The 24,284-nt window shown below is 34.6% G+C and overlaps 1 protein-coding gene across 1 annotated transcript in view; it reads left to right on the top strand.

Annotated features, from left to right (window-relative positions):
- The first annotated feature begins 661 nt into the window (after positions 1-661).
- Positions 662-24,284, top strand: part of LOC117181410 (laccase-5-like) — a 112,489-nt gene continuing 88,866 nt past the window's right edge. The window contains exon 1 of the mRNA XM_033374035.1: positions 662-1,031. Coding sequence (XP_033229926.1) covers positions 899-1,031 — 133 coding nt within the window. The 5' untranslated portion in view covers positions 662-898. The remainder of the gene's footprint in view (positions 1,032-24,284) is intronic.

Below are 24,284 nucleotides of genomic sequence, written 5' to 3'. Positions count from 1 at the left end.
TAAAATGCCGATGTTGGCCCAATAACTTTAGCCGACCTATGGCTGCCAAAATTGGACGAACACTGGGCCTTTTATTCAGCTCCGACAATTCGCACTTGGGCATAGTTGCAGCTGCATTCTCAGTCTACTCTGAAATTAAAAATTTCATTTGTTGCAAAACAAAGTTCTCAGTAAAAAAAAAGAAACAAACGAGCTGCATAATTAAACCCACCATCAACAGCAGTAGATAATTTGTTAATGGCCACAACGGAATTATAGTAATTATAATTAATAATTATAATTTGACAAGAAAGTCAAATTATATCCTATCAATATAAGAGAAATCCATTATTCCTACAAGACAATGCGGAAGTGATATATGACAATGCGAAAGTATCCCTCCGGTTAGCAAGTATCCTGATGACGTGCGCGTCGAATAGCTAGTGTAGATATATTTGAGTGAAGTCGAAAGTGCAGTTCCGTGGTGAACGCGTAAAGGTAGGATACACCACCTCTTAGAATATGAACGTCGGGCCACTTCTCCGCTCGCGTGGCATATTTGAAAAGGAGGTGAACGTGCGCGCGAGAGTGGTACCATTGGATAGGAAATTGGGGCAGGAGCCAATAGTGAGTAGCGAAGGTGGAGCGATAGGTATTAAATAGGTGTGCGGCTGCATCAAGCAAGTTGAGTTCATAAACCAGCCGCTTTAATGTAATCGGTGGAAATTTGGATTACAGTGATCCGAACTGAGTGGTGGTATAAGGTTGTCTTCTGTGGATACAGCTCGCGGAGTGCGAGCCTTGCAACCGGCCGAACTAACGAGTGACAGTCCTCTGATAGAACGCTGGGCATAGTAGTCAGTCGCCGCCGAGCTAGTGACTCAGACAGTCCGCAAAGGAGTTGTCTTAACTAAGAACTATGAGGTCATTTGGCGGTTGTAAACCGCTACATCATTTTATCGTACCCGCGGCAGTTCTTCTTCTTGTCCTTCTCGACATTCCGTCTTTAGATGCAGTGCGTTCTACCAATTCCAGCACCAAAAGGAAGAAGGGTGAGTTTCCTTAACTTGGTTCTTTCGTTAACCGTCAGCAATCATTTGACTCTCCTCCTTCAACCTTTCTTATATTTGTTATTTCTTTTTATAATTCCTGCTCCTTCATTGAAGGAATATATCCTTTTGCAATCTCCTCTTTTTGCAAACTAACACTTACTGTTTCTCATTTATGAATGGATGGGTCAGCATCAGTTTCTTAATCTCTAGACGATCCAAATATCATCACCCAGCACCTTCCTTATGGCTCCACTTTCCACCAGTCCTTTGAATAATCCTTTTTACTCTAGTCTCTATATCATTACTCTTCTTCTTCTTTTTCTTTCCCATTCTCGTTCCTTCTCTCCTCTTCACGAAAACCGCGAGTGAAGTGCTACGTGCAAAGCGAATCGGCTTCTACCGTAGGATGGATCAGGACATCAGTGAGGAAAGTAGAGAATAGTGATGTGTTAGCGAAAAGCTAGTGCTACCGGGTGAATGGGAGGTGAATCACGGTTTCTGATCTTGAACCATAGCCAAAGAGAGTGGAAAGCTAATATCGTAAATAATTTTTACTAATCATGAAGGGATTTCGCGATATGAACTCTTTTACCTCCACTGCCAAGTGTCTAGGTGGCTTCTTCTTGACGCGCCACATCACTTCACCACACTGTGTCGAGCGACGCCTTTACGCGACACAGTTCTGATCTCTGCGGGCTCATCCCCCCATTCACATAACGGTCTTCATGCTTGTAATCCTTACGATACCAAATGCCGTTAACTGCAGATCGAGTAAGATTAGTTGAATGTCACAGAAACAAAAGTATAGTCACTCTTGATATTGCCATTAGTACACACCATGTTTTAATGCTAGTTTTCTGTTATTTTTTAATATCCTTTGACTATATAATGTCATACATTAAAGCGTCGAAAATTATCGTGCATTACATATGGCAATTTTTGTCATACAAAATAAATATTTTGAAATTACATAAAATAACAATAGCAGAAAAGATTTTGACATTCAGAAAAAAATTAGCCCAAAGAAAAGTTGTTATTCTAATTCTATAGAGATTTAATTTATACAAGTAATCAAAATTGCTGTATTTTCTTAAATGATTAATATCCTGTGAAGTATTAAACACTGTAATATTCGATGAATTATTTCAAATGTAAATTTCTATGCAGTTTTTTAACTTATGATTAGGATTCTGAAATTTTTTTCTAATTTTTCTCGAAAATTGTAAAGAAAAGCATAATTTTTGCTATTCAGTATTTCCGCAGATAATAAATATTTAAGAAACTACTATAAGTTTAACTTTTTTACAACTACTCCTTATTGAATTAACCACACTACTTTGCTGGTGACTGATTTTTTGTAAAATTTAAGAGGAATTTCTGGTATGACTGTTAGGAGTCAATAAGGCTTATAAGTGAAATGTTGCCTATCATGATACTAGCCTGCATGGATTTTGTGAATTGGTAGTAATCAGGGAATTTCGAGACATAACTTTTTCCTGAGTATGAATCGTTTCAGCTTTTAGATAAATTTTAGCTCAAAATTGCCGAGAGTAGAAATTGGTCTGTTTTTTAAAATCGTAGAAGGTAAATACGAGATATACGATTTGCAAAAAAAAAACTGTTTAAAAAATCAAATTTCCAGTGTAAAAAAATATATCTTTCTGAGATACATACAAGCTCAATCAACCAAGAAAAAGTTTCATTGGCAAATGCCATTAAGTTCCACAAAAACGTAAAGGTAGCTTTTTATTCTTTCGTAAAGTACATATTTTTAACTTCCAATTATTATCCAATTTTGATCCCAGCAAAAAAACAAAAACTTGATTCCATTATACTTCAGTTCTGAATTTAAGTTTGAAAAGTTTGATTGCAAAAAATCATCCAGTTCAGAGAAGCTTGAGAGGAAATATTTCTACCGCTCAAGGCGCATATTGTCTCAACTTAAGACTGTAATTTATACTCTACATTTCAATTAATCAAAAAAATCAATATATCTTGGTCGATCTAGAATTGCAAACAAATATCTTAAAGTTTCAAAAAGTTCAGATACTTGCAAAAAAACTTAAAATAAGTTTTTTAACTGCAAGTAAATTTAAACAATGACACGATTAAGAGTGTATTGAAATTATTTTTATAATTTTCCTGATTTTTTTATCTAGTAATATAATTTTTGAAAAAGTGTTGATAATACACTTATGTAGGGCTACTTTTCAAATATCCTTGACGCGATGTGTTACTAAGAATCAGGAAACATTTAATTCTCGTATGCGCCATCAGTCACATCTGCCTTCTATTTTTTGACCCCGAATTCATGATCTGTGAGTAAAACTCTCTTGAGTCTCCTAGCCACTTCATATAAATAAAATGAAAAGTGAAATGGTATCATGAATATCAGAACTAGAAAAGTTTTGATACTTTAGTTACTTTTATTAATCCTTTATCTGTAGGGCAAACCGTCAACAGAAAACAGATCATTCTAATCAGACAGTTGGTATCGAAACCGACGTGTCGAATTCTCAATCCTTCACAGCATTGCTTCAGTTTCAATATTTTTACATAATATGCTATTTCTCATAAGTTATAAGAATAGGTATTTTTTTATTATACTCTCCAATAAAATTGAAAAGTACCAAGTTAATAAACCGTAAATTGTCAGAAGTGTATAGTAGAAAATTATTACATGTTACTTTGTTTCTTAAGTCTATTACTTTGCAGTAATGTTACATATCACTTAAAAGTATTACTAATGTGTTATTAACCAGTGGTTATTAGTATCTTAGAATTATACTTTTATACAAGTTATACATTCCTCATAGGAAAGTGATTTAATCAACTAGAAATAAACGCTTACCATTTTTTAGTTTATTATGTTGGCATCTACTTGATGATAACTATTAAAAGTAAGACTTGTTTCATTTACATTTCAATTAAAATTTACAATAACGTTTTTTATTTAATGTACGAAATTAGTTGATTCTATCGTTGCTGATGAGTCTGCGGATGTAGTTTCGTGATGTTGTTAGAGAAAATTACGTTATATTTTCACTTAGAAAATATTTTCGCATTTCCTGAAACAACTCCTACATCTGAGTCATTGGAACGCATTTACTAATATCCGTCCGTATTCTCAAAAAGTAGTTAAATTGATTTGCGATGTCGATTCCGTTGACTCAAAGTGAAGGCTTCAGCATTACAAATTTATCCAAAAGGTAATTCTGAATGAGAGTAGAAAATTAATTTCAATACACTTATCAGAACACTCCATATATCTGGAATAGCTTAAGGTTTCTCGAACCCCAACATTTGGAGAAATGAGATTTTGTAAAAATCTTTACGAGAAGAAAGAGGATGGCCCTCGGTGGAACTTGTCCACCTAAATGAAACCTGTCGCGGAAGTTTCTTCCAAACACACTATTTTATATACATACACATCGCTATGCCATATACAGGTCATTGTCTTGAATCTCGAAACAAGTTTGTCAAACCGACGGTCCTGAATGGTGCCCGGGTAGAAAAGCGAAATCGGTGGCCACGTCATTGAACTTCTAGCCGACTAGTTTTCAGCGAGTAATTGGCCTTCCGCTGAGACCAAAGAGAAAGAGAGGGAAGGCAGCGAGAAAGAATATACAAGGACACTGGATACAGAAATACAAAATAGTCTAAATAGTCAACATGCGCCTAAATATTGAACTTCAAAACTTTTTTAACCTAATAAACTTCCTGATTATGATTTTTAAACCGCAAGTCCAAAAACATAATAAGTTACAACAATTATAAGGCCCAACGCAAAGTCCAAAAAAATTAAGTTTCTAATCATAAGTCCCAAACCACAGTTCAACCCCCTAAGAATCATAAATATTAGAACCAAAATATAAGTCCCATAAAATAGGGCCAACATATGAGTCCCAAAATATAAGTTCCACAAAAAATACCCAAAGATAACGAAAGGACAACCTACTGAAATTATTAGGGTTTAAGTATTTCGTCTCGGTTATACAATTATGTAGCACAAATATTTTTGGATCATTGGGCACTTAGTAATTTAAGCCCAGAATTTCATACTCATCTACTGGATAAAAAAGAACACTTCGTGACGGAAACTTGTAATCTAAGTTTCTCGTGGGATTCGCTCGAACGCGGTAAAAAATTGAAATGTAATGGATTTACATGCGATTCAAGATCTTGAGAGCTAATTCGAATGAAATCTCTCAATAGATATATATCGATTGCTTGTAACGAGAGTAATTGAAATCTCGTGCTGAAGATAATTACGATAATAATTGCGTCCGTGTAGCCAAAGAACAACCTACCCTAAAACACGATGCCATACATAAGACAAATCTATGAAAGACGCTTCCATCATCTTGCACGGACATTCCAATAATTTCATTATACGACAAAAAATGTTATTACTGAAGTTATATAACGAGAAGCTTTACTAGTTTTATTATATAATACGTAAAATTAAGCCATTTCACCGAACAAAAAAAATCGTCGTAAAGAAATGCTGATAATATTTGTGATTACTTAACTACAAATAAAAAGTAATTTTATAATTTGTTTCACCAGTGCTTTCACTATGCGCTTTTCTCCTAGGATTTCAATTTGAAATTAAGCATTTTCTAGCCGATTAAATACACTTTTTAATGGCATCAAGTATGAAATTTGGTTCTAAGATGGTTTCCATTTGTAAGACGTGACTTTTAAAAGTCAATTTTTAATTTCTTTAGTTAAAATGGTGCTTGAAAAACGTATAATATTTAATTCTTTCGCTTTATTTTTCAGCTTTCCGGCTTCTATTTTGAAGTTATTAAATTTTAATGTAGTTCAATTTTAAATATCTATTGGTATTAGATTATTAATTTAAAATATTCCATTTAAATTTTTTACATTTTAAGTGAAACCTTTTTTAACTTTTGATTTGTATCTATGAAAGGAAGCTGCGAATATGTTGTAATCTTTCATATAGAAGCTATGTAGTTGTCAACAGTTTCTCCATTGTGCAATGCTCTGATCCACTTTTGAATCAAAGTTTGACACCTCGGGATTTATTGTCCTCTTAAAAAGTTTCCTTTCGAGAGTGATCTGTATAGTATATCGGATCTCACGCTTGACTATGTATTTACTTCGCACTTCGTGCTCGGTTTCTATAGTTCTCCTCTTTTATGCATAAATCTTAAAAAATTAATATCAAAATAATCATCTATAAATTGTTAGGTAATTCTCTAAATTCCTTTTTCAAAGCTCTTTCGCCTTTAACGAATATATTCTAATCCCGTATCTCGTGTTTCGCGCTCGATTGACGTATGTCCAAAATGCGACATTTTTAATATTATGTTAAACTCCATGATATTAAATATATGAGTTAATTTCTGTACTTCGAAACGGGAGTCCTTATATGAATATTGCAAAATATTGTACAAATTTCATTGTTTATTATTATTTTATTATCTGTTCCTTATTCTGTATAAGTGCTTACACGTAGTTAAAAACGTTGGGGTTCAAAATACCCCTAGTTTCAGCTTCGTTATTTTTTGGAGGTGTGTCATTTAAGGGTTAAATAGGGTCAGGGAGCAGCGCCAACCAGTGGGGCAGGTGATTTTACTTATAGCATGGCTATTATTTAACAATTATAGTTCTACTTTGCATCAAATAAATTTATTTTATCAGAGAGATAGTGTGACTTACTAAAATCTTGAAAATTAACACTGTAAAAGAAAAACTATACAAAAAACAATTTTTGTCACGAAAAAATGAAAGTTTCGCTGACAGAAATATACAGTGTTCAGCTTTAATGACAATACTTACAGTATAAAAATTTAATATCTTGAGAGATAAAACAATATAACACAGTCTAATTATATTAATTAGACGTAATTCAAGTCTAAAATCTATTACATCGCATAAATAAGTGAGGCCTGGCCAGGGGGGCAGGCCTGACGAAAAGAATATTTACAAGTGCTTAGGTGATACACGTGTCACAAGTTTCGTCGATGCGTGATCGGCAATGTAGAAGAGCAACTTATCTTGTGGGCTAAATGGAAGAAACTATTAAACATGGGCATAGAAAACAAGGGACTAGGCATGCCATTGCGGGGGTGATGCAATGCGGGGGGAGGTCCCCCACCTTTTGATGTCCCGCGACAAACATGGCAGCGCCCACATGTTTATGTTTTCATGCACAGTTTGTCGGCGAAAACGCTCGTGCGCATAATCAAATGACACATCGTAAGATGCCGGCTCTCCCCACTCATGGAATTCCCCCCCCCCCTCCCGTGGATTCAACCCCGCTCACCAAGGTAGGATGACATGCCTAGTCCCTTGTTTCCTATGTCCATGCTATTAAATATTATTATTAATCCGGTCGGTATGCAGGTTTCTTTTGTTGGTACGGCAGAAACATTGCGTAAAGTCCGTTCCTAGTAGAATGTCAGCGAGTAAGAGAAGCAAACCATGAGATTTTCTTATCTTTAAATGTTTTGATTTTCATAAAAAGCTGCAGTCGGCTTTGCCCGCGGGTGAGGGGCAGAGCCGATAAAATACAGCTTGTTAGAAATAATTAAATTACAGAATCATTGTTTTTCTATATGATTAATACTTATAGAAATATTATATAAAATAATGTATAACTCGAAATTAGAAAAAATGGATCAATTCAATATCTGATTAACTTTAAAAAAATCATCGAGTGTTAACTGGTTGCCGCTGCCCCCCTTACCCTACCCGTCTACGGACAGGCGGGCAGGCAGCTTCGTAGTAACCCCCTTTCCCTCTTAGAGGGTCACAAAACGTGAGGATTTGATGTAAACAGGCGAGATGAAATTTCAAATATGAAACTAATATCTTCTCTGTATGCTGATAATCTAAAAATACTTGAAAAAATCTCAAAAACAAAAGAATTCCAAACGAATCGAAACGCAGGACGTCTATTGTGAATAACGGGCAGTTGGCAGAAAAAATCATCCAAGGTCCTTTATTGTTATGAACGATTCGGGTCAAGAACTATTCTAGAGAGAATTTGGAACTATGGACATGTATGAATTGAAGAAGCGTTTGACTCTCTTCTTCGTGAAAGCCCTGGCTAAGAATCATCATCCGTCTTATTTCATTGTGACGGTGGTGAATCCTGACACTTGACTACTGTCTCTTTTTTTTTCTCAGCAAAGTACGGAGGCAGCCTTGCATTTTCCACGTCAGGGTTACATGCGATGCTTTTCTGAATTTACTTTAGTTTATAAGTTTACAGGTTTTTCAGAATTGACAACTAAGGCATTTACGAATGTCAAGTCTACTCACCGTAAAATACAAATATGGCTGAGAATGGTAAGGAACATTCCACCTTTTCCTCGGAGCAATGAAGATTTTGCTCTTTCATTTTTGCTCTCATTTTCAATGAAACATGTTAGAAGGATAGTTTTTTCTAAATCCAGACTACATGAATGAAGATTCGGAAAACGTGTATAAATCAAAAAATAAATTTGAGATTAAATTGAGCAAATTTTAAATAGTTTACTATTTGAGAAAAATATAAGTCTTCATGCAATTATATTATTGGCGACGCCTTCTAAATGAGTAAAAATGTATCTCTAGAATAAAGGAGATTAATAAAAACTTATCCCAGCATGCTTCAAATGCGTGAAACCAATGTACATTTGTTCATTAGAATATGCCCGATAGTTTTATTAGTGTCAGTGAAATTAGATCAATAAAATGAAAAAATGCGCAAAATTACAAGATGGGTTAAATAGATATACTCCGATTGAAGTAATTAATCTTAAGTTCCAGTTTGTTTATACATAGGTAGTTTTAACTAACTTTCTAATTCAGAAATATTTCTAAAGTATAAATGATCCACATGTAAACACACTATTCTAAAGAATTTATCATACCATACATCTAATGAATATATTTATTATTTGTACTGCACATATTTAATATAAAAAATTATATATACATGTGTATATATATATATATATATATATTTATTTATTTATTTGCACTAACATATGACACATTACATGTAGAATCGACATAGTTCTCCATAAAACCATCTCCGGTTTGATTTGCCACTTTTTAAGAATACTCTAATTAATTTCCTTATATGTTTACAATTACGTCGTAGAAACAGGATACTATTTAGGAACTTTTAAACGAATATTTTTTCAGAAATATATTTTTTGAAGTTTTTTTTCTTTAATTTCGTGAGATAATTTTAAGGGAAAATTTCTGAAGGTGTTCTGGAACGTTGCTTGTAACTTGACCTTGAAATTTGATAGTTACAATTACTGCTTTCACATATATGCTCAACTTCTTCTATGCAAAATAAATTTTCCGAACAAATAAGCTTCCTCCCGGGGATATTCCCTTTCTATTACCAATCAAGCGACAAGTTACTGCTGTTGTTCCATAATCTCGAAAGTAGGTGTACGAAACAATTAGACGACTTTAAAAAAACGTTCTTTTAAGTAATTTAGAAAAAAGGATGCTTTTTATGATTCACGGTTAGATCAGGAATAAGTAACGGTTTTGGGTGAAAGTTTATGCGATTAACAAACTTGTGGGCCATTTCCTACAATTTCAGAATATTCTTTATATATATATATATATTAGAATTTTCTTGAAAAATCTAAAATTCAAACTTTTATTCTACAAAAAATAATGCGAAATCAAACATTGAATTTTGCTGTCAAACTATGTAAGATGCGAAAAAAATCAATATACAAAAATTTTTCACCCAAAAAAGATCTACAAATTCGTTAATAATAACTTTGATTTGACGCATAGTTTTTGTTTGATTTGTAAAAAGTAATATTAAGAATAACAAAATAAATAGACGATAGTTGTTCACCCAAAAAAGAGCTACAAATATGTCATGACTACTTTTTTGATCAGTAACGTAGTTTTTGTTTTAAACATACACAATGGCATGACAAAAAACAAATCAAATTTTTGGACAAAAAGGCATAAGGTACAATAAAATTTTAAATAAACTAATTTTTAATTTAAATCTGTGTATATTCTTTTAATCTTTTTTTCTCACGAGACACGGGATAAGATGCGTTTGTTAAAGCCCAAAGAATTTCAGCAACAGAGAATTCACAATCACTCAACTTCAGTTGTTGATGGTTTGATCTTTAATTTTTTAATGTCCTATGCAAAAGTGTACGGAATGTACAATGACCAAGCGCCAGATCCAACTTTTTGTTAAACAAGTAAAAACACTGAAACTTTAAAGTACTAGTAAACGGACGGATTTGGGTATTTTTCTGTCACATATGACTTTACCATGGATATATCGTATATGTGGTAAAATTTGTATTTCATGTCAGTGAGCGAAATAATGTATTATATCACTGATATGGTGGGTCGAAATTTTTTTTTAGAAATCAGAAACAAATTCAAGCCTAAAAGTAGTGTATCAGGACTCCTATAAGGTGTAATAATGGACATAGGAAACAAGGGACTAAGCATGCCATTGCGGGGATGATGCACTGAGAGGGGAGGTCCTCCACCTTTTGATGTCCCGCGACAAAGATGGCAGCGCCCACATGTTTATATTTTCATGAACAGTTTGTTGGCAAAAATGCTCGTGGGCGTAATCAAATGGCACATCGTAAGATGTCAGCTCTCCCCACTAATGGAATTCTCCCCCCTCCCGTGGATTTAACCCCGCTCGCCCAAGTTAGGATGGCATCCCTAGTCCCGTGTTTCCTATGTACATGGGTGTAATAAATGTGGATTTGATCGATTTTAATCCATGAAACGTGTGCGATCAAAATAGGTTTAAATCAATCGATAGTATTGCTTGTGCTTTCTGAAACAATTTTTTTCTGACCCACCCTAATAACTGACTATTCTCAAATTGTAATTCTCGCAATGCATTATTTTTAGAATTCACTGTTAGGTAGGGTAAGGGGGCCAGTTCCTTACTAAAATCTTGAAAATTGACGTTGAAAAAGAAGAATTATACAGAAAACAGATTTACTGCGAAAGAATAGAAGTTTCGCTGACAGAAATATAAAGCTTTTAACTTTATTGACAATACTTACAATATACAAATTGGATTTTTGAGAGATAAAACAATATCACACAATCTAATTATATTAATTAGACGTAATTCAAGTTCAAAATGTAATAAATCTCATAAATAAGTGAGGCTTGGCCAGAGGGGCAGCCCCGACGAAAATAATATTTACAAGTGCTAATGTTAAACACGTGTCACAAGTTTCGTCAGTAAATGATCGGTAATGTAGAACAGCAACTTATATTGTGGGCTACATGGAAGAAGCTATTAAATATTATCATTATCAATCCGGTCGGTATGCAGTTTTCTTGTAATGGTACAGTAGAGACATTGCGTAAAGTCTGTTTCTAGTAGAATTTCAACGATTAATAGGTTATATTACAGCATTGCAGGTCATATCAGATTCGCAAACGTTTCGACCACGGATAGGGGTCCTCCTCAGTGCCAGATATAAGATTCAAACATATTAGATTTAAATGAAATTAAAATAAAAGTTTGGCATTCAGTATTTGGTAAAATACATATGTTTTCATGCATAAACTTAGTATTTATATGTCGTGCAGCTCCTCTCTCTCTCTCTCTCCCCCTCTGTTTCACCGTCAACTCCCTCTATGTGTGGTCTTCCCGTTCCATCGCAGATTGATGAGGTGATCGCGGGGAAGTAAACCACTTCATAATCGCACAAACACAAAAAAGTCACAAAAACGTCGCACAGAGACACACACTTAAAGTTTGAGATGAAGTTAATGGAAAGAAACACAAAATCAGCCATTGAGAATTTTTATAAAACATAATTTCTGTAAATATAAAAAGGATAGTTTTCGACACAAAAAAAATTAGAGACATCCGCTCCGCTTCAAATCACGAATAAAACTGAAACAGTATTCACAGAGGTCCTCCAATTTTACAACTTGTAGGGTTCAAAGACACGGTGCTTTAATTATTAAAAGAACTGTGGCCGTAATTATACCTGAAAATTGAGATGACCGATTGCCGGTTCCCTTTAGGAGGCGACAATCGTAGTGACCATGTGTTCTCAAAATTTGTTTCGCTTTACAACAGGATAGCATATTTTTTAAAGTTTTTCCACGCCGGTTCTTAAATTGACAGATATCCCATTACCAGCATTATGACACATTTCCAACATCAGACTTTGCGATAGTGACATTCTTTCGCAAGAATTTTCGCGTTATCAAAATTGAAAAAATTATCTTTCTCAATACTATGCTTGGTGAGCATTGTTTGTTTGTTAGGGTCCTTATTTATATCTTTCTTGTGTTCTTTAACCCTTACTCCTAACGGACGTTTAGTTTGGCCTATGTAAACCGCTTTGCAATTTCTGTTAATGCCAATGAAGAATTTCTTTGAATAAATTGAATAATTGGGTCAATTAAATCCGACATCTTTCAAAAAACCAGTAAAGACGTCACTGAACCATCTCTATTTTTATTCGAAATAACTTATTCTTCTTGTTGGATATCTTGAAAGGTAATTTTTCCAGTACGTCAAATACCACAGAAGCAAACGATCATATTTTCTTATCTTTAAATGTTTTGATTTTCATCAAAAGCTGTAGACAGCTTTGACCTCAGGTGAGGGTCAAAGATGACGAAATACAGCATGTTAGAAATAATTAAACTTTCAAATTATTATATTTTTCATGTAATTAATACTTATAGAAATATGATATACAATAATGTAGAACTCGAAATGAGAAAAAAATTGATCAATTCGATATCTTATTAACTTTAAAAAAATCATTGACTGTTAACTGGTTGGCGCTGCACCCCGCCCCCCCCCCCCTTACCCAAGCTGCTTTCTATTGAATGCATAAGCATTTAATCATAAATCATTTAAATGGAGAATTAATATATTCACCTTAACTAAAAATATGTTCACATTCCAAAAATGAAAACCATACATAATTTACGAGAACAATAACAGCTAGCTTCCAAAGTTTTCCAGTTTCTTCTGTTTGCAAAAATAATAACTAACCCCTATAATTAAAAGTAACTACAAAGTGCCATAAAATCCATCCGTATTAAAAACCCATTAAAATCGTACATATTGACTCTACATTAGAATGTAAAATAATAATTTCCACTGGAGCCTGTTCCCTAGTTATGGTCCCGGATAAAATAAGGGTTATATAATATCTTTCGCCTGATTACTTTTATTTTCCTTTATTGTTACTATTTACGATCTTTCGTATTACACACGGGCGCCGAATTGTGAAGAATTTGTCTTTGGTTTTAATGCCTCTTTTTATTCTAAGCAACCAACTCACGTGGACTTGCTTTGCAACCGACATTTGGCAATACGGTTTTTTTCTCACAATAAGCGAACATTTAACGGTCCTCGGAGAAAGAACGGCTTAACCCACGCGTTTGAAGGTGGAAGTATCTAAGGTGCACCAGTTTCACCTAGTTATCTGTAGCGCATGTACGCAATAAATGTACGCAATAGCAATAAAGGTTTCTTTGCCTTCGCTGTGATATACGGTGAAAAATTACTGTATGACGTGAAATACATAATATAGGCGTGTCTCAGATCGGGCACTGAACTTTAACGAAACGTGGTCCAAAAGATACCATACCAAACCGCAATGTGGAACGTATTATATCTCCATTAAACATACATAGATATGTTCTATATCCTGCAATTCTAAGCATAGTGTGTATATAGGGAAACGTAACAAGATATATAAATCACACCTATGCACATAAAAAACAGAAGGTAAAAAGCGTTTCAGGTAAAAGTCTTGGGATTAATCTCGGCATACAAAAAACTGAATATTGACAAAGGTAGAATAACAGTTCACCACATTTTCATTTTACCCTTACCGATCCTAATTTTTTTATGTTCAAATCACCCTCAGAATTATTATTTTATTATTCCGGTTTTATGTAGCGATATAGTAATATGCATTCAGATTATGCGTGCGCATAAACAAAGTTACAGCAATTATGATAATGCTCTTTCTAAATGCCCCCGAGAGGAATTGCTGAAACGTGAAGGTTGCAATATATGAGATTGAGACTTTTCACTTTTAGTATCTTTTATGCATATATTTAGATACATTTTTAAAATGACTAATAGGCAAATGTGCATTATGGTAAAACTATTATTTCGTTTTAAAAAACATCAACCCATCGAGATTTTCATCACATATACATATGATTAATCAGATATAACGAAGATAAATATTTTCTTATTAAAAGTTAATTTTTAATTATTAACGAAAAACAGTGATTCTTTCAGTCTCATATTTGAAAATTTCTTCTATTCTCAAATAAGTTATTTTGTTCTTCCTCATAGAAACAATTTTTCTCTGTAACCTTTTTTCACATCTTGCATCGTTTTTGGGGGAAAACTCAAAATTTCGATTTATAAACATTTTAAATGTTTTCATTTATAATAAGCCTTTATAGTGAATGACTTAAACTTTTTTAATGCTTCAAGTTAAAGTTTTTAAAGTCAATAATTTAAAAATTAAGTGATTAAAAATCAAAAGATATACTTATTTTTGCAGTAGTAAAGATTACAGTCATACTTTGCAAGCCTAAACAGAAAAGTGGTATTTCCTGCTTTAAGTTGTGCTGATTAATATTCTAAAAATCGATAAGCAGAGTTCATGAATTTATTAAAATGTTATTTTAAACTCCACTCTTTCACCTGAACTTAAAGACATTGAAAAAATTAATACGTGATCATTTAATACGCTACAATATATTAGGTATCTTGATTAATTATTTAATTAAAAGCAATATTGTATTGCGTTATGGTTTTGACAACAAATTTAAGGGAAATAAGATTTTAATAAAAGCTCACTGCATATTAAATAAATTTTCCCTATGCAAAAACAGTTTTCATTTGTCATAAAATACTAAAATATTATAACTTTTTCCAACAAATATTGCATGGAACTTTGAAAAGAAGAATCAAGCTTTGTGAAACAAATTGATTATAATAATTTTATACTTTTTCATTGGTACCTTTTATATAATAACACATGCATTTTCTCCTTGATCGATCAAAACACAAAATAAGACTTCCACTCAATTGCCTAACCGATCATGAGCTTCCGTAAAACATGATCTTTTTTCTTTCTTTGATGGAAATAACAATGACAGTATTTGTTTTAAACTACATACAGTAAATTATTTGTTGCAAATAAATCATTGTTTAAATAATAGCGATATACCTATTTATCAATTACACACACACAAACACATATATATATATATATATATATATATATATATATATTCATCTTTCATTCGTGAGAAATGGTATATTCTGTAATTATATAAAATTGGCCCAACAATCAGGGCAACTGAGGAGGGTGGCCACAAGGTACGATATATTTACAATAGTCATAAAAAACATGTATATTTTTCATTTGTTTTATAAAACAAATGTATACATTTGTAAAATCGTACATAATATTTCACAGTATGTATAATTTTGTTGCTGCGACTCTGGGACACCAGGTGATTTCTCAGAGTATGCGGAGCCAATCACTGACAAAGTCAATGCGATGGCCTGGAAAAATTTAAATGCTGTCATACCAGTATAGTCCCTAAACGAGAAGGCTACATGGGGCGAGAGCATATTCTGTGCTGCAAGAAAAACCAACAGGTCACGCACATTACGCGTCTATTTTTGCGAAATCGTTCTGATGAACTCCGAAAAAGACGCTATATTAGCAAAGCGCCAATTCTATCGCAGGCAGAACAAACCGACAAAAAAGAAAGAAAGGCCACACTTGGACCAACCGCGGGTAGACGTCCAATAGAAAAAAAGCGGCGCTTGAGGACAAGGAGAAACATCAACATTCAACTTTACCTCAAACAAAAAAATTAGGCTGAACAGGATGATGCGCTTCGTAAAGATTTTTCCGAAGATTCCGACCAAAGGGCGAATGCATCAACTTATAACAAAGATAGGCTGGCAAAGACAGTGTGCATCATGCATTTAGTGTATTCTTGACTACATAACATCTGGCATGAATTTCATTACCAGGATCCGACAGTTTGCGGGCGAATTACGTATCCGTCTTCACATACCCAACTAGTCAAAGCTGCTGACCATGTGGCAGCATCCTGCTAATAGAACAAGGATTTTATAAGACGCTAGGAGATGTCTAAAGTGGAGATACAGGTGGGTTAGAAAAAAATTAACAGTTTTTCTCTAACACATTCCGACTCTTCAAAGACCCTCCACTTACTTGCGACCACCCGCCCAAACTAGTTGAGGTATAGGTATTTTTGAGAGAAGTCTATGTAGTCCAACCTTCACTAAATAAAGGCACAACGAACATAAATGGATTGAAGAAGCTGTGCCCTGCCCTCATAACACCTAAGAAGGAATGCAACTACCTGTCACTACCGAGGAGGTGAAATAATTATTGAGAGGCGTGAAGAACCATTCCGCTCCGTGATCAGATGGTATCAATAACTTCTAGTGAAAAAATTTTGTCCACCCGCGAGCATCTGGCCCACATTTTTACCTCGTTGGAAGCACGAACAGTGCTCATCCTCAAGATTAACAACTTGTCTGACCCCAAGAATTACAGGCCAATAACTTATCTGAACTCGCTGTATAATATCTCTACAGCAATTCTAAACGTTAGGATTGTTCGGAAAATCGGACACGTGTGGTGGGGGATGTGCGACCAACAACCAACCATGAGCCTCCTACACTTTTGTCTCACATTATTGCCACTACCTCTTCCACTTCGCCATTAGCAAGGGTACTTCTATAGCAAAACTGGAAATCGAAAGCATAGGGTCACTCATATATTTTATATGGATGATCTAAAGATCTATGCTAAAAGTAAAAAGCAACTAAATCTAGCTCTATGGATTTTCAAAGAATATACTCAAGAGATTGAAATAGAGTTATGGTTAGAAGAATGCGCCAAGGATAATTTTAATCCAATAAAACTAAGTGACATCCTCAAAACCCTGATCTCGGCGATAGAAGTACTATACGACACGTAGATCGTGGAGAGACCTACATATACACGTTCGTGAAACAAAGCCGCATTCGGGACGCAACATCTATCAAGAATGTTATTGGATATACTATTGGATATACTTGAGTCATATCTTCCGCAACTTTGAATTTCACGCCACCAAGGTGGTCACGGAATACTTGATCTTGAATTTCTTCAATACAGGATTATTCTAGGCACAGCACATATTGTCGCAAATAGATGAGACCCTCTCCTGAAAATCGTCAGGAAACACGAAGAGGTGGGCAAAGGAGCATATCTGTACAAAACAGCGGAAAGGCGTACTAAAAAAACTTGGTCTTTACTTTAATATAAGGGGTGAGAAACACTTTTAAAACATTATCCAGAAAGCATTATCAAAAAACACAGGAGAAAAACTTTCGTGAGCAGCGCAAGAAGAGGATGCACTGAATCTTTCACAGACATGTGAAGGATTAGTCGATGTCGCATGAGCTGACGTTTTCTTTCCCCAAATCATCCCAGATGAAGTCGGATACAAAGGTTTTCATTCTGACGTGCCCCTGTGGTATAATATCATCTTTAGCATACCGTTGCTACATTTGAAACGAAGATATTGATGATAATAGCTGCAGCGCGTGTCCTGCAACTCCAGAGCACCTAGCACACAGACTATCCAATTATCCAACTCATGCGGGATCAAGGTAAATACAAAGGCACAATACTGCACATATAGTGCTTTATTACCATTGCTATGACTCTTAAAATATTCAGCCTAACACGACTTTGCCAAACGCTTTAAGGCAGATAGAGTCAATTGTAGAAAATGGGAAGCGCCGCATATACTGAAAATTAATTTTTTTCGAAAATTTTTTCCGTCTCGCATTTGGGGCATGAAATTGTTCTCCTTAGCTACGAGAAACGTACCATGTTCGTTATTGAAATGCCGACACCAACCAAACACAGCATTACAGGAAAAAAAATGAAAAGAAAGAAAAGCATAAAGACCTATAAGGAAGGTACGACTGCTGTTCTCGGAATAATCTGTTAGTCTAGTCTTCCTGATCATCGGTACTCTCGGCGGTGCCAAGCTTTCACTGGCAAATAGCCTAAGCAGCATCCCTGCCTGTCAAGGACGTGCTAAGACACTTGGAGGGAAAATATAGAAGGCGGTCGTCCTTGTGTCGCTCCGTGTCTTCAGGGTACGGATTTCCTTATGGCAAACTTTTAATGACCTACATCCTCAACCTCACCGCTACTATGTTGCAAATATAAACGACCGCCTTGATCCTCTTTAGTTTACTGATTCTAGTTCTATTACTCTGGCGCAAAAGCGAAAGTAAACGCCAGCCAAAGCGGTTGTTCAGCCATAAATAAAAGCAAATACTAATACCCCTGTGCTACCTTTATTGTAAATTAACAATGCAGCAATGCCATTAACTCCAATCTATGAGAACAAGTGGTGCACTTCACTCTCAGCCCCATTGTGCCACGATTTTCCGACGTTAATGAAAACATAATCGATGGGACGGTCCACTATTTTCAACCACTAACTTACAGATATTACGTTACATTTATAAATTTTTTCGATTATAAGCGCAAAATATCGCACCAGTAGCTCAAAATGAGGATAAAAATTATTATCGTTTTTACACATTCACCTCACTTATGAAAAAGAAGCCAACAGACTGTAAAATGGTCAACATTAAATACTTCAAAATAAAATCTATTTATATAATTGCAGAAAAATAATCATAACTCTGTCAAAAATCTGCTTGGAATGATAACTAAGTTCTGCTCCCAAAAAAAATAATGAACGAAGATTTAAATTTGCTACTGTTAGGCAATTGTATCTAAAACTAGTATGAAGAATTAAAGCCATTACAGAATTCGCCCAAAATATATTTATAACATGTTCACAAACTACTATTACAGACCACATTTAAATTATGTAACGTATATTTGTCCAAACCACAGATATGATAAATTTAAGAAATAAAAGGAATCGAAGTTTCAATGAATTACCGTAATAATAAAAGAATTTAGAACAGAAACAAAGTACCTGAATACGTTTAGTTGCTACATTATAGCAGCGCCGTTTCAGAAATCAAGGAAACACCTGATTCATGATTTTTAACTTCTAGGTCTGACATTTATCCTTGCATTCCTTTGTAGCCTTAAAAGTAATATTTCTTTCGCATCCGCTCAAGCGGTTAGAAAATATGCCAGTACTGAACAAGAAATATTTTCCAATATGTTTCTTATATACGTATAAATTTACTCAACTATATTTCATTAAACATTTAAGTGTACTTCAAAATTATATAAAATAAGTTTTTAATGTTCGATAAAAAGCAATGTCTGATTATATGAAGACTTTTTACACAAAAGGTTAAGTCTGATCTGAAATTTGAGTCACACTTACTGCTTCATTTGACTGATTCAATATCACTGAACCGAGTATGTCGTTAGGTTCGTTATGTGCTTCCTTCATTAAACACGAACTAAGTTCCGTCTTCATCAAGCGTAGTAGCCTCTGGGGCTTATACGAGCACTCTCAAATTCAGTAACGTTTCCATCGCAGGTTAATTAGTCGACTGAGCCAGACGCTGGGAATACCTTCGTAGTACGATCCGTCGTAAAGCATGCGCTTGGTATAGGTACTTGCCACACTTCCTGCATCTAATAGGCTGCCGTTAGTTGCACCATAATCCTACAATAATAATGCACTCATACCTATATCTGAACACAAAACTTTTGCCTGCAGATATAAACAAGAAATCACATTACCTCGACAAAAAAATGTTTTTGAAATATTTACTTATTATACATAAAGAGTTGGTGACAGATTGGGCACAATACTATTTGTTTCAATGGAAATCAATCACAGCTAAACTTAGACATTCTGAATAGTTTCAAAAACTTGAACAACTTGGGCCACCCGAAGAGTTTAGACAGCCCTTGCTATTTTGACAATTCGACCAGTTTAGACAATCTAAATAGTTTAGACATATTCCGAACAGTTTCGACAAACGGAAAAGGTTATACAATCTGAATAGCTTAGATATATCTTGAACAGTATCCATAACCAAAACAGCTATGACAACCCTAGCAATTCAGACAATTCAAATAGTTTACACAACCCGAACCGTCACGAAAAAGCAGTTGCAGCACGAGGAAAAAATTACACTGCGAAATGGTTTTGATAACTCAGGTAAGTTTTAAAACCCGAACATTAAAAAAAAACAGTTGCTGCACTGTACTAGTTGAGACAACCCGAATGGTTTAAGCGACTAAAACAGTTTTACACCTAAAAATGTTAGATTATCTGAACAGCTTAGACACATCTCGAACAGTTTCGACAACCCTAGCAATTTATACAAATAGTTCCGAGAACTCAAGTAGCTTAGACAACCCGAATTGTATATGAAAACCAAACAGTTTCGACACCCAACCAGTTTAGACGAATTCAACAGGTTAGATGACTTCAATAGTTCCAAACAATCTAAATAGTTTAGACTATCCCAAACAGTTTTAACAGCCTTAACATTTTAGATAATATCAATAGCTTAGACATATCTTGAACAGTTTCGACAGCCTACACAGCTTTCATGAACCGAAAAATGTAGACAACTGGAATATTTATGAGAAATCGAACAGTTTAGGCAATCCAAAAAGTTAAAAAATCGAACAGTTTCGACCACCGGATATTTTCACCGACCCAAACAGTTTCGACAATCCAAACATTTTCGACTATCTAAAAAGTTTAGTCATTGGTAAAAATCTTAGGTAAGCTTAGAATAAAGAATGCAACCTATTTATATAAATTTAACATAATTCCTTTAGCAAATGAAGTTATATAATCTATGATGCACACAAAATTATTTTTCTACGAAATTATCAAATTTAGTCACAAATATTGCAGCGATATAATAAGCTACTTGCTTCTATAAAGGATCAATAATTTTTTCATTGTGATGCGTAATTTTAAATACCCTTGTTGTGTTTATGATGGCATTTAAATTTTAACTATATACTTAATAAAATTACGACAAGCGGTACAAGTGTGCAAACTTTTTCAATGAAATTATCGACCACCGGAAATGAATTTGCTTTTGCGTTACTTAGAAAAATTGACGCAATTAACATAGATTTTTAGATCAATACGAGAACAAGACGTATTTCCCTTGAGAGCCTTCTTTCATTATTAATGCAGAAGACCAGCAGTCAACATCGTGCACGCTATATCCTTAAACATAAATTGAACGTGTCCTTTCTAATTGTACACTCGCGTAAACGAATACCCAATGTTACTTGAGTTACATACAATGTTAATTGAGTGTAACATAGACCCTTGTTACGCCACTGTATCACTCAACAAAAGCAGCGTATTTATTGCAATAATTTCACTGTTAACACATACTTTAAATCTAGATCAATTACTGTCGTATTTATACAGACTACAGTCTGGTCTGAATGTTGCAATACTGGATAGATTTCATAAAATACTGTATGTACACTTCACACATACTTATTTACTATAATGTAATTTATATAACCTATTTGCATAAATAGTTTCTGATGGAAGATTCGATTCTCTAACATCTCAATACTATAGAAATTTCAACACTCCACAATGACATCAATCTCCATTTCATGTCTTCTTTCTAGTAAATGCTTTACATTTTAAAACAAAATTATGGTATTTTCTCACACATTTCATCCGTTTAAATATTCCAGCATTCATAATAAAACTCAGCAATAAATAATTGACTTACTTTTAAAACCACAACAGAAAGACTCACATTTTAACATTACACCTTATAAAATATACACAATGCTCCCAGGAGTAAAATAATTAATAAATGATAATGGTCCTTTTCGTCGTGCACATTCTTCCCTATTCCTTTACACACTACCCCTATACTTACTTGGTGGTGGGAGGGGGACATATAGTTTAAGATGGGCCCCGAACCACCAAGAGCAAAAGCTTTAAGTACTTAGAGAAAACCTTTTTCTCTGGAGGTACGGGTCCCACGACTCTCCGGAGATAAACAACTTGCTAGAGTAGTTTTCACCGCATGGGCCGCTGAGGCTCTTCCAGAGTGCGAGGCGGGAATAGAACTCACAAGCCGACAGAATGAATCCAGAGCCTACGCTTTAGCCCCCACGACCATCGTCCCACTTCACCGCAATGGTTAGGTACTTACATATAAAAAAATTGACTCATATTATCGAGGGACACACCACAGACCCGTAATATGTCTACTTGCAGTACTATCAAGTTCTACTATCTACTATCAGTTCTATCAAGCACAGAAAGCCTTAAAATGGTTTTGACACACGGAAATGACTTCAATGGATCAGCGATAGTTCTGCTCCTCCTAGAGCACCGATCAAAAGTACAATCATTTAACGGAAACCCCGAAATCGATACCCTTCCAAGGTATTGATGCCTCTCCTTTCTCCTATTCTCCTTGACTGTCATATTGTAGACGGCTGGAGCTGAGAATTCGATCACGATTCTAGTACGTTTCTCGAAGTCCTGGATAATGATGTTAGGCCTCGAGTGCGCAATGGAGACTGCTGTCCGGAAATCGTGGTGCCCAAAAATTCGGCACTCCTCGTTTTAGAAAATTTTCTCTTATCTCCCTATATATATATTCATTTTTTCCTTTCAGAAAGGTGATCCCATAATGCGAGCACGAGTGTAAAATTTGCGTGATCAAGCATTTGATGTATACACAACTTCTGATTGAAAGCATACCCAATTAAACATTTTTTAAATTACTTACATTTTTTATAGCGTGCAGCTAAAGTCAAACATTTATTGGAATTTTAAGTATTGAACATTTCAAATATTTTGTGGCTCACGTTACATTTTCATATAATTATGACTGCCTTCTTAAACAATGAACCTTTTTCTTATTTTTAGAATCCGCCACATATTAAATAGGCAATTATCATTTATTGTTAGGCTCATCTTAATTATAAATTTTGAGGGCATCTTCAAAACGTTTTCTACATATACTATCATCCTCTCTAGTGTAAAGGTGATAACTTATTAGTATCATGTGATAATTGTGGAAAATATTTTCACACGTTATTGTCGAACATTTTAACACTGCCTATTCGGTCCTCTTACTTTTCACAGTGATTGCTTCCTTATTTCTTTTTCCCAGTAATTATTTTTTACATCTACAATAATATCAGTCCAATTTTCTTAATGTGCAACAGATAATGGAATTTCTAATAAAATAAACCTTTGAATCTTAATGTCATAAGAAAGAAATTGTTTCTAAAAATCTAAAATGACGCAAATGATCATTTTATCAATTACGCAGGCACACGGAAAAAAAGGTCTTGTCTAACATACAAGATTAACATTTCTAAACGTTTTTAAGGTTACTGAATCCGAATCCGGGGTTGTTTTTGACTCAGGTCGCATTTCTTTCCTAACTTCAAAAAAATTATGAAAGTTGGAACATTCGTGGAAACACCCAGAAAGCAAATCGGTTATATGCTTTCAGGGTCGCTGAGTCCAAATTTAAAGGTCATTTGACTCGGCGAGATCACATTCCATTCCTAACCTGAAAAAAATTAATCACTGAAAACTGTTTTCGACATAAATTTTTCGTATTCAGCGTCCGTTACATAGAACTTGTTAGCCATTCTTTGAGATTGGCTATCAGTCTGTAACACAAAATCCTGCTGTCTTGACAGATACAGTGACGATAACAACTGTCCCGAAAGAGGATGTGTGGAAATTTTCTTTCACGTGTCAGGGACAGTTTTCAGTGTTCACATTCATTTTTTTCAAGGTTATGAATGGAATGCGACCTCGCCGAGTGAAATGACCTTTAAATTTGGACTCAGTGACCCTGAAAACATATAACCGCTTTTCTTCCTGGGTGTTTCCATGAATGTTTGAACTTTCATCATTTTTTTTAAGTTAGGAACGAAATGCGACCTGACCGAGTCAAACCAATTTCGAATTCAGATTCAGCAACCCCAAAAACGTATAGAAATTTTTATCTCGTCTAGTGAACAAGACCTTTTTTTCGTGTGCCTGTGTTACTTTTCAGACGCTCGTCAATATGAGTTTAATAATAAATTATAATAACATTCAGGCTGTCAGCCCAGGCGAAAATATGATACCAGGTGTATACATATGAAACCGGTATTTTTTCAAGAAAAAAACACATTTATTTCAAGAGAATGATAACAAATATTTTATTCAAAGTATGCGCCC

The sequence above is a fragment of the Belonocnema kinseyi genome, chromosome 10 (genome assembly GCF_010883055.1).
Source record: "Belonocnema kinseyi isolate 2016_QV_RU_SX_M_011 chromosome 10, B_treatae_v1, whole genome shotgun sequence".
NCBI lineage: Eukaryota > Metazoa > Arthropoda > Insecta > Hymenoptera > Cynipidae > Belonocnema > Belonocnema kinseyi.
The sequence above is the reverse complement of the archived record's forward strand: the minus strand, read 5'-3'. Positions and strand labels throughout refer to the sequence as shown.